The 16,986-nt window shown below is 40.5% G+C and overlaps 1 protein-coding gene across 1 annotated transcript in view; it reads right to left on the minus strand.

Moving 5' to 3' along the window:
• Nucleotides 1-12,362: 12,362 nt before the first annotated feature.
• Nucleotides 12,363-16,986, minus strand: part of ZNF567 (zinc finger protein 567) — a 34,844-nt gene continuing 30,220 nt past the window's right edge. Inside the window, exon 6 of the mRNA XM_011950844.1 lies at nucleotides 12,363-14,167. Coding sequence (XP_011806234.1) covers nucleotides 12,363-14,167 — 1,805 coding nt within the window. The remainder of the gene's footprint in view (nucleotides 14,168-16,986) is intronic.

The following is a 16,986-nucleotide window of genomic DNA, read 5'->3' on the forward strand; positions in this document are numbered from 1 at the left end:
TCCTGACCTCGTGATCCGCCCGTCTCGGCCTCCCAAAGTGCTGGGATTACAGGCTTGAGCCACCGCGCCCGGCCGTACTTTTTCTAATATGCTTATGGATGATTTAAAATATATATATACACATATCTTCTAAGAAGGTTATTTTAAGGTTAATCAATTGAGGCTTTGTCTCAATTGATTCTTTTGTCTCAATTTGTAGTCAGTTGAGGTTTGTCTCAATTTATGGAAACAAATCAAATGTTTGCTCTCAAATTCTTACTCTGTCATTTATTATTTCTTCTCCATATTTTTGTTACTGTTTCCTTGGAGATATTTAAACATAAATATATAGAGAGAGGGTGAAGATGGAGGAGTACTTTTTACAGTTCACAGTTGTCTTTTTTGTATGTGACAGGGTTTTGCTGTGTTGCCCAGGCTGGAGTACAATGGCACAATCTCGGCTCATTGCAGCCTCAACTTCCCGGGCTCAATCGATCCCCCACCTCAGCATCCCAAGTAGCTAGACTACAGGCGCACATCACCACACCTAGCTAATTTTTGTATCTTTTGTAGAGACAGGGTTTCACTATGTTGCCCACGCTGGTCTTGAATTCTAGGGCTCAATTGGTCCTCCCACCTCAGCCTCCTAGGTGCTGGGATTACAGGTGTGAGCCACTGTGTTCAGCCAATACTCTGTTTTATGTTTTTACTTTTCACTTTTAAAAATTAACTCCTTTTATAAAAAAGTAGAATTTTTTAAGGAGCACAGAAATGCACAATGAAGACAGAAGAATCTCCTGTATGTTCTTATCGACCAAAGATGATCTATTTGGGGGGTAAATCCTTTTTTCTTTTTTTTTTGAGACGGAGTTTCGCTCTTGTTGCCCAGGATGGAGTGCAATGGCATGATCTCGGTTCACCACAACCTCGGCCTCCCAGGTTCAAGCAATTCTCCTGCCTCAGCCTCCCGAGTAGCTGGTATTACAGGCATGCACCACCATGCCCAGCTAATTTTGTATTTTTAGTAGAGATGGGGTTTCTCCATGTTGAGGCTGGGCTCAAACTCCTGACCTCAGGTGATCTGCCTGCCTCAGTCTCCCAAAGTGCTGGGATTACAGGCGTGAGCCGCCGTGCCCGGCTGGTAAATCCTTTTAATAGAGGAGTTTCAATATTTCTAGTCTGCCATACTACTAGAAAGAAAAGAATCATTACTGGCATCTTTACAACATTGAGTTTTTCTCTTGTACCTGTTATATCTCTTTATTTCAGTAGGTATTCTTTTATGTGCTTTAGTAAGCCTTTATATTTTTAGCATAAAAGTGTATACATTTCTTGTTTTACTTATTTCTAGATACTTTATGGTTTTTGTTTATAATGATGGGGATATTTTTTCTGTTATGTAATTGATTACTATTACTGTGTACTAAACTATTGGTTTTTGTCTAAGGATTATAACACTGATGAACTACTTTAGCAGATGAAATGGTTTCTTCATGAGATTGAATTGTCTAAAGAGATGTTGGTATTATTTGTAAATAAAAGTATTTGCCTATTCCTTTCTATATGCCTTATTTCTTTTCTTAATTTATACTTGTAGCTTGGATTATATGTCTAATACAACATTATATGGATTATATGTCTAATACAACACTAATACATTTTTGTATTGTTTGCAGAGATGGGGTTTTGCCGTGTTGTCGAGGCCAGTGTTGAACTTCTGGGCTCAAGCAATCTGCCCTCCTCGGCCTCCCAAAGTGCTGGGATTACAGGTGTGAGCCATTGTGCCTGGCCAAGGGAATATTTTTAATGTTCACCATTAAGGATGATTGCTGTAGGTTTATGGTTTTATTAATTAAAACTATTTTTGGCTGGGCACGGTGGCTCACACCTGTAATCCCAGCACTTTGGGAGGCCAAGGTGGGTGGATCATTTGAGGTCAGGAGTTCAAGAACAGCCTGGCCACCATGGTGAAAACCCACCTCTACTAAAAATACAAAACTTAGCCAGGCATGGTGGTGGGCACCTGTAATCCCAGCTACTTGGGATGCTGAGGCAGGAGAATCGCTTCAACCCCAGAGGTAGAGGTTGCAGTGAGCCAAGATCTCAGCACTGCACTCCAGCCTGGGCGACAGAGCAAGACTCTGTCTCAAAGAAAAAAACAAATTTTAGTAAAGGAACTATGTCAAAGTATAAATAAAATGACTTGGGCCTATATTTAGCCAGAGATTGTATCTTCCACTATTCAAAGAAAAGACTTCATGACTTGTTATATTTTTATTAAGTTGGTTGAGGTATAATTTACAAAGATTACAATTCATACTTTTAAATGAACACTTGATTAATGCTGATACTGGTATTTGTTTAGCTACCATCACAATCATAGAGGACGTTTCCATCATCCCCAAAAGTCTCCTCATGTCCCTTTGCAGTCAGTCCTTCCCTGCTTATTCGCAGCTTGCTACAACTGCAGATCTGCTTCCTTTTTTTTTTTTTTTTGAGATGGAGTTTCGGTCTTGTTGCCCAGGGTGGAGTGCAATGGTGCAAACTTGGCTCACGGCAACCTCTGCCTCCCAGGTTCAAGTGATTCTCCTGCCTCAGCCTTCTGGAGTAGCTGGGATTACAAGCATGTGCCACCACACCTGTATTAAAAATTTTGTAATTTTTAATACAAAATTAGCTGGATGTAGTGGTGGGCACCTGTAATCCCAGCTACTCGGGAAGCTGAGGCAGAGAATTGCTTGCACCCAGGAGGCAGAGGTTGCAGTGAGCTGAGATCGCACCACTGCACTCCAGCCTGGGTGACAGAGCAAGACTCCATCTCAAAAAAAAAAAAATAAAAGAAAAAAGAAAATGTAGTTTATGTACACGAGGGAATAATATTCAGCCATAAAAAAAGAATGAGATCCTGTCATTTACAACAACATGGATGGAATTGGAGATCATTATGTTAAGTGAAGTAAGCCAGTCACACAATGACAAACATCACAGGTTCTCACTTATTTGTGGAATCTAAAAATCAAAACAATTGAACTCACAGAGAAAGTAGAAGCATGGTTAATGGAGGCTGAGAAAAGTCATGGGGGAAGTGATGAGGGTTAATGGGTACAAAAAAGATAGAAAGAATGAATAAGACCTACTATTTGATAACACAACAGGGTGACTATACGCAATAATAATGTAATTGTACATTTAAAAATACCTAAAAGGGTATAATTGGATTATTTGTAACACAAAAGATAAATGCCTGAGAGGATGGATACCCCATTCTCCATGATGTCATTATTATGCACTGCATTCCTGTATCAAAACATCTCATGTACCCTATATATACACCTACTACTATACACTGTTACTGTGTCTATTTAGAAAGAAGTAGACATAAGAGACTCCATTTTGTTTCCAGTTGCATGGGGTATCTTTTTCCATGTCTTCACTTTCAATCTGTGTGTACTTTAGTAGGTGAAGTGGGTTTCTTGTCAGCAGCATATAGTTTTATCTTTATTCATTCAGCCACTCTATGCCTTTAACTCGGGAATTGAGTTCATTTACATTCAGTATTATTTTTGATAAGTAAGTACTTACAACAGCCATTTTGTTGCTTGTTTTACTCCTCTCCTTTCTTCTTTCCTGTCTCCCTTTGTGATTAAGTGATTTTTCTCTGGTAAGGTGTTTTAATTCATTCCTTTTTATTTTTAGTGACTCTTTCATAGGTTTTTGCATTGTGGTTACTATGAGGCTTACAAAAAACATAGATACAGTAAATTATTTTAAAAAGATGACAACCTATCTTAGATCACAAATAAAAGAATAAAATGAAAAAAAAGTCCACACTTTAACCCCTTCCCCCCATATTTTTACTTTTAGTTCTCCAAATTTGCATGTTTATATTACCTCTCTCTTAACAGGTTGTTGTGGCTATTATCGTTTTTGATAGCTATGTCTTTTTGGCTTCACGCTAGTTATAAGTGAATCACACAGATTTATAGTAGTAGAGTATCCTGGGTTTGCCTGTTTCCTTAATTTTACTGGTGGGTTTCATACCTTCATTGAAAAAACTTTTTGCACATTAATGTTCTTTCTTTCAGATTGAAAAACTCCTAGGCTGTGTGTGGTGGCTCATGCCTGTAATCTTAGCACTTTGGGAGGCCAAGGCAGGCAGATACTTGAGCTCAGGAGTTTAAGACCAACCTGTGAAACATGGCAAAACCCCATCTCTACAAAAAAATACCAAAATTAGCTGGGCATGGTGGCACACACCTGTAGTCCCAGCTGCTCAAGAGGCTGAGGTGGGAGGATTGCTTGAACCTGGAAGGTTGAGGCTGCAGTGAGACAAGATCGCACCACTACACTCCAGCCTGGGTGACAAAGTGAGACCCTGTCTCAAAAAATAAAAAAGAAAAGGACAAAAAAGAAGAAAGAAAAACTCATGCCTGTAATACCAGTACTTCGGGAGGCCAAGGAGGGTGGATCACGAAGTTGGGAGTTCAAGACCAGCCTGACTAACATGGAGAAACCCCATCTCTACTAAAAATACAAAATTAGCCGGGTGTGGTGGCGCATGCCTGTAATCCCATACCCGGGAGGCTGAGGCGGGAGAATTGCTTGAACCCAGGAGGTGGAGGTTGCGGTGAGCCAAGATTGTGCCACTGCACTCCAGCCTGGTGACAGAGCGAGACTCCGTCTCAAAAAGGAAAAAAAGTCCTAACAAAAGGCTGCTTTGTGTAGAAAAAGACCAAGAAAAGGGCACCTGAGTGAGACAAAACTTCTAGATAAGAATTGCTCTACTCAGCCAAGCGCAGTGGCTCACGCCTATAATCCCAGCACTTTGGGAGGCCGAGGCAGGCCGATCACTTGAGGTCAGGAGTTTGAGACCAGCCTGACCAACATGGGAAAACCCTTCTCTACTAAAAATACAAAATTAGCTGGGTGTGGTGGCACGTACCTGTAATTCCAGCTACTCGGGAGGCTGAGGCAGGAGAATTGCTTGAATCTGAGAAGCAGAAGTTGCCCACACTGACATCAGCTAAAACTGATAAGCCACCACTGCACTCCAGCCTGGGTGAAGAAGTGAGACTCTGCCTCAAAAAAAAAAAAAAAAAAGATCTACTCTAACCAAAGAGCACAGGAAAAAAAAAAAAGAAAGAACCCAAAATACCTGATGCCACACATGCACCTTACAACGGCTGAGTAGGGAACCTAGACTTCTACTCTCACTAGGCTGTAACAAGATACTCTGACCTCCCTGCCAGGATGGTTTCAGGAAGACTGAAGGGAGCCAGGACTATCACACTGCAGATGGAATTACGTAGGGCCCCTGGAGTCATGTGGGGAACCTGGATTTCCATCCCCATATGCAGCAGTAAAAAGGTACTTGTTAAACTACCTGCTAGGCCAGTGTCGGAGTAGGCATTGTAAAGTCAGGATCTTCACCACTATTCTGCCTAACAGGGCCAGCCCTGCCTCTGTGGTGTATATGGAAGGCAAATGGAAACCATTAACAAGGCACCCCTGGCTCTTATTGGGGTATAAGAGAGGTATAAAAAGGTGACTAATAGGGAGCCAGAACTCCTCATTCACACCTGTGAGGAGGAGCACTTCCACCCAGGTGTCAGTGGAGGGTGAGTGGGAAATCTGGATTCTTACCTCCTATGTGGCACAGCAAAATGGCACACTTGCCAGGGACCATGCCAGGGTGGTATCAGAAAACCAGCTAAAACAGGTTTAAATAAGATCTACAATCTCAAAATAGATAAAATTGCGCGTTTCAATGGAAATTCAGTAATAGTAACCAGGAATATCTCAAAAAGATAAGAGCATGAAGATGACAATGATGTCAGAATTATTTGATAAATACATAAAGCAGACATCATAAAAATGCCTGAACAATCACAAACTTGAAACAGATGAGATACATTATCTCAACAAAGAATTAGTCCAGACAAGAAATTAGAAGACATGCAAAATAACCAAACAGAGAATATAGAATTGAAAATATAACTAAAATAAGCTCAAATGGAGGGACAAAGAGTGGAAACAGAGGCGAAAGAGGAATCGGTGAACTGCAATACAGAACAATAGGAGTTACCGCCGGGCGCGGTGGCTCAAGCCTGTAATCCCAGCACTTTGGGAGGCCGAGACGGGCGGATCACAAGGTCAGGAGATCGAGACCATCCTGGCTAACCCGGTGAAACCCCGTCTCTACTAAAAAATACAAAAAACTAGCCGGGCGAGGTGGCGGGCGCCTGTAGTCCCAGCTACTCGGGAGGCTGAGGCAGGAGAATGGTGTAAACCCGGGAGGCGGAGCTTGCAGTGAGCTGAGATCTGGCCACTGCACTCCAGCCTGGCGAGACAGCGAGACTCTGTCTCAAAAAAAAAAAAAAAAAAAAAAGGAGTTACCCAATCTGAACAACAGAGAGATAGTACACTGAAAAAAATAACATGAAAAGAATGAGGAACTGTGAGAATGTAACACAAGATTAACATTCATGCCCTTGAAATCCTGGAAGGAGAGGAAAAAGAAGACAGGGCTGAAAAAATACTTAAGGAAGCCTGGACAACATGGTGATACCCTGTCTCTATAAAACATACAGAAGTTAGCCAGGCCTGGTGGTGCGTTCCTGGAGTCCCAGCTACTCAGGAAGCTGAGGTGGGAGGATCGTTTAAACCCAGGAGGTCGAGGCTGCAGTGAGCTGTGATCATGCCACTGCACTCCAGACTGGGTGACAGAGCAAGACAACCCCTCTCCCCTACCACAAAGGACTTAAAGTAGTAATTGCTGGGAACTCACCAAATTTGGCAAAAGACAGATTCAAGAAGCTGAGTGAATTTAAACAAGATAACTCTTCCCATCCCCAAAATGTAACACCACAACACATCATCCCCAACTTGCGAAAATTAAAGACAAGGTCAGGTGCAGTGGCTCACACCTGTAATCTCAGCACTTTGGGAGGCCGAGGCAGGCAGAGCACCTGAGGTCAGGAGTTCGAGACCAGCTTGGCCAACAGGGTGAAACCCCGTCTCTACTAAAAATACCAAAATTAGCCAGGTGTGGTGGCATGCACCTGTAATCCCAGCTACCTGGGAGGCTGAGACAGAAGAATTGCTTGAAACTGGGAGGCAGAGGTTGCAGTGAGCAGAGATCACATCATTGCACTCCATCCTGGGCAACAAGAGTGAAACTCCATCTCAAAAATAAAAATAAAAAAATTAAAAAAAAATCAAAGAAAATTAAAGACAAAAAATAAAAATGTTGAAAGTAGCAAGAGAGAAATACCATATTTTTAGAGGAAAAAAATTTTAAATAGCAGATTTCTTATGAGAAACCATGAAGACCAGAAATAAGTGACATTTTTCAAGTGCTGAAAGGAAGAACTCTCAATCCCAAATCCTATTTTTAGCAAAATATATTCAAGAATGAAAGAAACCTACATTATTAATCATTAGGGAAATGTAAATCAAAATATCAATGAGATACTTGACACCCACAAAAAAGGCTATAATTCAAAAAAATTTTTAAAGGAAAATAAGTGATGGGAAGAATATGGAGAAATTTGAACTTTTTTTTTGGAGATAGAGTCTCACTCTGTCACTCAGGCTGGAGTGCAGTGGCACAATCACGGCTCACTGCAACCTCTGCCTCCCAGGTTCAAGCTATTCCCCTTCCTCAGACTCCCAAGTAGCTGGGATTACAGGACCCCACCACCATGCCCAGCTAATTTTTTTTGTTGAGATGAAGTCTTGCTTTTTCACCCAGGCTGGAGTGCAGTGGCGCGACCTCTGCTCACTGCAATCTCCGCCTGTCTGGTTCAAACAATTCTCCTGCTTCAGCCTCCTGAATAGCTGGGATTACAGGCACGGCCCCTAAGCCTGCTAATTATTGTATTTTTAGTAGATATGGGGTTTCGCCATGTTGGCCAGGCTGGTCTTGAACTTCTGACCTCAACTGATTGGACCGCCTCAGCCTCCGAAAGCGCTGGGATTACAGGCATGAGCCACCACACCTGGCCTGAGAAATCTGAACCTTTTTGCATTGCCATTGTGAATATAAAATGGTGAAGCCACTGTGGAAAACAGAATGATGATTGTTAAAAAAAATTAAACACAGCAGGCCGCAGTGGCTCATACCTGTAATCCCAGCACATTCGGAGGCCGAGGTGGGCGGATCACCTGAGGTCAGGTGTTCGAGACCAGCCTGACCAACATGGAGAAACCCTGTCTCTACTAAAAATACAAAATTAGCTAGGCATGGTGGTGCATGCCTGTAATCCCAGCTACTCAGGAGACTGAGGTGGAAGAATCACTTGAACCCAGGAGGCAGAGGTTGTGGTGAGCTGAGATCGTCCCATTGTACTCCAGCCTGGGCAACAAGAGTGAAACTGTCTCAAAAAACAAACAAAAAAACTGAAATAAAGACAGTTTCATAAGAAACTATTTAATCAGTTTTTCATGCAAAGAATATGTTAAAACTGAAAGTTATGAGCATGATTATGGAAAGATGCTCAATGATTATACAAATACTTTTGTGAATTGTTTATATACCCTACGATGGAAGTTTTCTTAGATAACAAAACATCCTTAAATAATCTCTGGGTTCGTGATTGTATTTTATTTTTGAGACGGAGTCTCACTCTCTTGCCCAGGCAGAAGTGTAATGGCATCATCTCGGCCCACTGCAACCTCCACCTACTGGGTTCAAGTGATTCTCCTGCCTCAAGCCCCCAAGTAGCTGGGATTACAGGCATGCGCCACATACCTGGCTAACTTTTTGTATTTTTAGTAGAGAGGGATTTTCACCATGTTGGCCAGGCTGGTCTCAAACTCCTGGTCTTAGGTGATTCACCCACCTCAGCCTCCCAAAGTGCTGACATTACAGGTGTGAGCCACCATGCCCGGGCTCAAAGTTTTGAAGTTTGGCCATTTATAAAACTGCCCATTAATACATCATACTTTCTAGTTCTTCATATCCAAGAGCTATAAAACATGAATATATGTAGTATGTTTGAAAATAAAGTGGACATTGGATACAATGTTCTACTGAAACAGTACAGGGCTATTTCATGATAATCAGTAAATCAGGAGACAGGGCAGCACATGTAGTGATACCACAGATACTTTTTATTTTTTGTGGTAGCCACTGAAATGTCTGGAAACGCAAAATCAAAGGGGAGTACAATGTTCCAGAGAATGTGACTCACATGTTCCCCAAATCTTTGGTGGGTTGATGCTAGGACAAACATCCAGTTAGGCCATCTTCTCCACCTAGAAAAACAAGGTAGGCTTGCATCTTTGGTCATGAGTACAATTCTTCTATCAGTCACCACTGTTAGCATATACTACTATATAACGCCCCTATAAATTCACAATGACAACATCCTTGGGTTCTCATGGGTTCTCACAGTTCTTTTTTTTTTTTTCTGAAACGGAGTCTCGCTCTGTCGCCCAGGCTGGAGTGCAGTGGCCAGATCTCAGCTCACTGCAATAAGCTCTGCCTCCCGGGTTCACGCCATTCTCCTGCCTCAGCCTCCCGAGTAGCTGGGACTACAGACGCCCGCCACCTCGCCCGGCTAGTTTTTTGTATTTTTTAGTAGAGACGGGGTTTCACCATGTTAGCCAGGATGGTCTCGATCTCCTGACCTCGTGATCCGCCCGTCTTGGCCTCCCAAAGTGCTGGGATTACAGGCTTGAGCCACTGTGCCCGGCCGGGTTCTCACAGTTCTGATTATAAGTCCTATAATTACCTGTTTTAGTTACCTTAATAGGTTTATCCCATGTATATTCTTTAAAAAATCTTTATGCATACATAAATTAAGGCTAAATTTAATGATGTCTGTCTAGTCATTATAGACAAGGCATTTTACATATATACACACATACACACAACGTGTGTTTTCTGTATGCTACTATCAAGTCTAAATTTTTATGCTTTTGTCTCATCACCCTGTTCATTTTTTGCTATGAAATTATCAGAAAAATAAGGATTGACAACAATGGTTCCATTTACTACTGATTGGCAATGGCTGTCCCTTTCTAACAGGCTAGAGGGTCTGTTTAATATATTTAAAGTCAAATATTTTAACCATGAACCATCTTCCTGTTTATGCAGAAATGGTTTGCAGTTTGAAATCTTTTAAAAAATAATTGTCAGGCTGGGCATGGTGGCTCACGCCTGTAATCCCAGCACTTTGGGAGGCCGAGGCAGATGGATCATGAGGTCAGGAGTTCGAGACCAGCCTGGCCAACATAGTGAAACCCTGTCTCTACTAAAAATACAAAAATTAGCTGGGTGTGGTGGCACGCACCTGTAGTGCCAGCTACTCGGGAGGCTGAGGCAGGAGAATCATCTGAACCCAGGAGGCGGAGGTTGCAGTGAGCTGAGACCATGACATTACACTCCAGCCTGGGCGATAGAGACTCCGTTTCAAAATAATAAATAAATAAATATCAATTTCTACTGAATTTTATTACAATGACTTCATGAATGTAGTAAATATTGGTTGTAAGTAATCCTTCCCAGGAAGGACCTGTAATAACGCTATTCAAGTTGCTACTGAGCTTACTCTTCTCGCCAAAAGGATACTGTGGAAGTCACTGTCTTAGCAGATTTCCAATTCTCAAACATAAAAATCTTTAGTCACTTATTTGGGATTTTCGGAGACTTACATTTCCTATGACATAGATTAAGGTATAAAAGGCTTGTGTTGTATCCAGGAACGGTGGGTCACCCTGTAATCCCAGCACTTTGGGAGGCTGAGGCAGGAGGATCATGAGGTCAGGAGTTCGAGACCAGCCTGACCAACATGGTGAAACCCCGTCTCTACTAAAAATATAAAAATTAGCTGGGCATAGTGGCACACGCCTGTAATCCCAGCTACTCAGGAGGCTGAGGCAGGAGAAGCGCTTGAACCCAGGAGGCAGAGGTTGTAGTGAACCAAGATTGCACCATTGCACTCCAGCCTGAGCAACAGAGCGAGAATCGTTTCAAAAAAAAAAGAAAGAAAGAAAGAAAGAAAAAAAAAAGACTCTGATACTCTCAAATCTTCCTCACCTATTTCCCTTCTCAATGTCCCTTTCTTTTGTGTGAATTCTAATTCCTTGATATTAAATAAGGTGTAATAAGCTATGGCTAAAATACCCCTAAAATCATGACAACTAGAGGATTTCGCTCCCATATGAATTTGCTTGTTTTGCATTTAAGCATTGAGAGACAGCTAAAGGCTGTCTACATTTACTGCATTCACGTGTCCACGATCTATTAATAGCCTTTTCACAATTATAAAACCACAAGGTTTCTTTTTAGTAGAAATTCTCCAATCTGAATGACCAAAAAAAAAAAAAAACCTCCACACCTGTAATCCCAGCACTTTGGGAGGCCCAGGAGGGCAGATCACAAGGTCAGGAGATCGAGACCACGGTGAAACCCCGTCTCTACTAAAAATACGAAAAAAAAAATTAGCCAGGCATGTTGCTGGGTGCCTGTAGTCCCAGCTACTCAGGAGGCTGAGGCAGGAGAATGGCATAAACCCAAGAGGCGGAGCTTGCAGTGAGCCGAGATGGCGCTACTGCACTCCAGTCTAGGCGACAGAGCGAGACTCCGTCTCAAAAAAACAAACAAACAAACAAACAAACAAAAACCTTGTATACACCCTTGGAATGAATAATTCCGGTCCCAGGTATAAATTCAACAGAAATACATACACATAAACACACATGACATAAACAAGAATATTTACAGCAGCAATTTTATTATTACACAAAAGTATAAAAATACAAATATCCATCAATAGGATAAATAGGAATATATTCTTAAAATGGAATAGTATGCAAAATTAAAATACACTACTGCCACATGCAATAATGTAGAGATCTTAAAAACACTGAGTGAAATAAGCAAGACATAAAAGAATTCATGATGTCTGATAAAATATATATATATAAAATTGTAAACATGCAAAAACTACGTTTTTATGTTATAGGCTACGGAAGTGGTAACTCTTAGGTAAGTAACAACTAACTGCTTTTTATTACAGAGTGCAACAAGAGATATAGTTCATAAGTATTTTCTCTTATGGAGATTAATGCTTATAATCATTCTGTATCTTGTCTCTGCCTGTGTTATATAAGTATTTTTAAAAAATAAACTATTTGAGTCAGTAGGAAGAGCAGTTGAAGACTTTAAAGTTTAGCTTCATAGCTGACAGAGTTCAATAATAATGATCACACCCATTTTATATGCTAGTAAACAGTAGACAGTTATTCAGTATGGTACTTTAATAATTATTAGACTTGTGATTTAAAATTACATTAACATGTTTCAGCATGCTTTTCTTTTTAAAACTAAAGGTTTACAATAGCTTGTAAAGAATTCATATAAGAAACCACATCATTTATTGCATTTCAATGTGTTCTCCCTTGTGAGTTCTTTGATGGACAATGAGGTTTCTCTTATAACTGAAAGATTTACCACATTCATTACAAACATAGGGTTTCTCACCTGTGTGAGTTCTCTGATGTACAATAAGATTTGTCTTCTGGCGGAAGCACTTTCCACATTCACTACATTTATATGGTTTCTCTCCCGTATGAGTTCTTTGATGATGAATGAGATATGACTTCCTGCTAAAGGCTTTCCCACATTGAGGACATTCATAGGATTTCTGGCCTGTATGTATTTTCTGATGTACAGTGAGGGTTGCTTTCTGGCGAAAGGACTTCCCACATTCATTACAAATATAGGGTTTCTCTCCTGTATGAATTCTCTGATGTAGATTGAGATTTGTCTTTTGACTGAATGATTTACCACATTCATTACATTCATACGGTTTCTCTCCTGTGTGAGTTCGGTGATGATCAATGAGGTATGACTTCATTCTAAAGGCCTTCCCACAGTGAGGACATTCGTAAGATTTCTCCCCTGTATGTGTTCTCTGATGTGCCACAAGGGTTGTCTTCTGGCGGAAGGACTTTCCACATTCACTACAAATATAGGGTTTCTCCTCATTATGAGTTTTCTCATGAAGAGCAAGGGTTGTCTTCTGGGAGAAGGATTTCCCACATTCATTACATTTATAAAGTTTCTCTCCTGTGTGAGTTCTCTGATGGTCACTGAGTGCGGACTTGCGGGAGAAGGATTTCCCACATTCATTACAAATGTAGGGCTTTTCCCCTGTATGAGTTCTCTGGTGTACAGTAAGATTTGCCTTCTGGTGAAAGGATTTCCCACATTCTTTACAAATATAGGGTTTCTCACCTGTATGAATTCTCTGATGTAGAGAGAGTGTCGTCTTCTGGCGGAAGGACTTCCCACAGTCATTACACTCATATGGTTTCTCTCCCGTGTGAGTTCTCTGATGACGAATGAGATGTGACTTCAATCTGAAGGCATTCCTACATTGCAGACATTCATATGATTTCTCCCCTGTGTGTGTTCTCTGATGATCAGTGAGGGCTGTCTTTAGGCGGAAGGACTTACCACATTCATTGCAAACAAAGGGTTTCTCTCCTGTGTGAGTCCTCTGATGATCAATGAGATATGATTTCCTTCTAAATGCATTTCCACATTGATGACATTGATAGGGCTTTTCTTCTGAGTGAATTCCCTGATGCAGAATCAATACTGATTTCCTGCAGAAGGATTTACCACATTCACTGCATGTATGTTTTTTTTCAATATTGGTTGCTCTTCTCTTTTTATTATATACAGATGGATTTTCTCCTCTGTAAGGTCTATTATGTGTAATCAGGCCTCCCCTTTTAAGGAATGATTTTTCACAGTCATTATATCCAAATGACTGTGCTGGCGTTTCTGTTTTCTGATACTGCATAAGAACTTCATTATGACTAAAAGCTCTGTCACTTTGATTATGAGATTTGACTTCAGGATGAGTAGTCTCTTGTTTAGTACTCAGGAGTGATTTCCCATATCCATTATACTCACTAAGTCTCTTTCTTGCAGGATTTAGATTATTGATGATTAATTCTGAAACATTTTTCAAAATCCTTCCATGAGAATCATATTCAGGAGGTAGATTTTTTGAATTAACAGGGTTTTTGCCTAGAGTAAATGTCTTTTCATATATTTTACTTTTCTCCTTCACCAGTTTTTTGTGGTTGATGCTTACAACTGATCTAGAATACTTCTCTTGGTGTTCCTTGAATTTTACTAAAAAGTCTTCAGCTTTCCAGTTTTCTTCTAGAAAAGAATATAATTGATAACAATTTGTGAATCTTCACACATTTGCTATGTAAAGGAATTTTACTAGGGTCTAGCATATGGCACAAAAAGAGACCCAGGACAAATGACCACTGGCCTGGCGGGGGTGCGGGGAGGGGAACCTAAACAAAAACTGCTTCAGAGTGGAAAAGGATGAAGATGTAAAGAATAAGCATTAATACCTTCTGCATTTTGCACTAGAACCTAGAGAAAGTGAAACCAACCAAGAAGTCAAAGAATGGTAGAAGGAGGTTGATGGTTAGGTAAATATTCAGAAAAATGAAGTGAACCTATCAAAAGCATTAAAATGTAAGTAGGATGGACAAGAAAAATTAGTAAAAATCTTTGTTTAGTGAAAATACTAAAAGAAAGATTACTTCTGGAGGACACAGATCACCTGTAATTTTTTTTTGTTTGTTTAAGACAGAGTCTCACTTTGTTGCCCAGGCTGGAGTGCAGTGGCATGATCTCAGCTCACCGCAACCCCTGGTTCAAGCGATTCTCCTGCCTCAGCCTCCCGAGTAGCTGGGATTACAGGAACATGCCACCACGCCTAGCTAATTTTTTGTATTTTTAGCAGAGACAGGGTTTCACCAGGCCGGCCAGGCTGGTCTCGAACTCCTGACCTCTTGATCTGCCTGTCTCGGCCTCCCAAAGTGCTGGGATTACAGGTATGAGCCACTGTGCCTGGCCAATCACCAATACTTTTATACACACATCCCTAGATGACTGTGGTAAAACACATACAGCTGTTGAACCCATCTCCTCTATATAGCTGTCATTGATTAATTTAGCTTTTAAATTATCAATTCATTTTCTAGTATTTAGCAAAACAATCCTATAGTCTATGCTCTAATCCTCTACATAGGTAGGAATTATTTTCTCTTATGAAGGGAAAATTAGTAAAATACTTCCAATAGCAACTTTAAAACAGATCAGAATATATTCAATTGCTGTATTCAGACAGCTGCTAAATCACTTCTTTCAGGATTGTTCAATAACAAAGCTCTCATGACTAGTCCTCTTTTCAGTTACTGACTCACTTTTTCAGGTTTAAGGAAAGACTGGCTTACATCCTTCCCCAATGCAGTAACATTCCTTTATTCCAGCTTTTCATATGGTAGATCAGAATACTAGTTTCATATGGTAGATTAAATAATCTGGTCCTAGATCATACATTAACTTTAATCTTCATTTCTCTTATAAAAGTATAGCTATTTCTAACTTTACTTACCTTGCAATCATCTATATCTAATGAAGCAATGTTAAAGCTATGCTCAAAAATCTATTTCTTCATTGAGTCCAAAAACTCCAATACTAACATATACAAGGAATTTCTCCTGTAAACAAAACTATATTGTCTAGATTCATTTTTTATATTCTCACAAGTTTTCAGGGTTATCCAAATACCTGACAGATCTCACCTGTTTATAACAGGCAGTTTTTGCCTCAGTCAGGCCTGATACTTACTGCCCTATATATACCTTACTTATTCCTAATAACACACTTGTGTACACATTCTTTTAATTAATTAGCTTGCCTTCCAGGTTTACTTCCATTTATCTTCAGAGAATCTTCAAAGAAATCATATCATTCCACGATCTCATAAACCCTTCATATATTTCCCCCACCATTTTAAGCTCTATTTCTTTTTTTTTGAGACAGAGTCTCGCTCTGTCGACCAGGCTAGAGTGCCGCGCCTGGCCTTAAGCTCTATTTCTTTAAACTTTTCAATATAATTATTGTCTAGAAAAATTATATTAACAACTCTTTTAACAACCTTACACTTTGACATAAATATTTCATGAAAAATGCAGACTTGAATGTGATCCTTTGTCATAGAAATACTTTTTTGGTGATCTTTAAACTCTTTTGGGCTGGGCACAGTGGCTCATGCCTGTAATCCCAGCACTTTGACAGGCTGAGGCACGCAGATCACCTGAGGTCAGGGGAGTTCCAGACCAGCCTGGCCAACATGGTGAAACTGTCCCTAATAAAAATACAAAAAAAGCTGGCCAGTCATGGTGGCATGCGCCTGTAGCCCCAGCTACTCCAGAAGCTGAGTCAGGAGCATCAATTGAACCTGGGAGGTGGAGTTTACAGTGAGTCGAGATCACACCACTGCACTCCAGCCTGGATGATAGAGCTAGACTCCATCTTAAAAAAAAAAAAATATTCTTTTGAGTTTACATGATCACTGCATAATCATAGTTAGGTGATGTCTGGCAGAATGCAACCACTTCAAGCACAATCTATAGGGACACAGCATGAGTAGGTACATCTAAAAAGAACTTGCTAGTATATGCTTTCTGAATGGATGAAAAGATATCTCCCTTACATAGCTCCATAAGCAATTAACGCAGCAACTACTGAATATCTAACATGCTAAATAATACCACAGTAATTAAGGTTCAAAAGGGATCTTATCTTTGAGGAAAAGAATCCTTAAGAATGCTTGATTCCCTCAAGGAAATGAAGATTCAAAAGGGATCTTATTTTTGAGGGAAAGAATCCTGAAGCATCCTTAAAAATCCTTAAGCATAAACAATTAGGAATGAAATTATACGACTGTATCCAAGAATTGTGCATGTTTGTGTTATAGTCAGTAGTTAAGCACAGGAATTCAGAAAAAAAGTAAGGTAGATATGATGTGCAGTAATCAAGGAAGAATTCAGAGAGAAATCCTGAGACTTAGAAGATATATAGTATAGGCCGGGCACGGTGGCTCACGCCTGTAATCCCAGCACTTTGGGAGGCTGAGGCGGGCAGATCACAAGGTCAGGAGATCCAGACCATCC

Source organism: Colobus angolensis, unplaced genomic scaffold, assembly GCF_000951035.1.
Source record: "Colobus angolensis palliatus isolate OR3802 unplaced genomic scaffold, Cang.pa_1.0 Scaffold31, whole genome shotgun sequence".
Lineage (NCBI taxonomy): Eukaryota > Metazoa > Chordata > Mammalia > Primates > Cercopithecidae > Colobus > Colobus angolensis.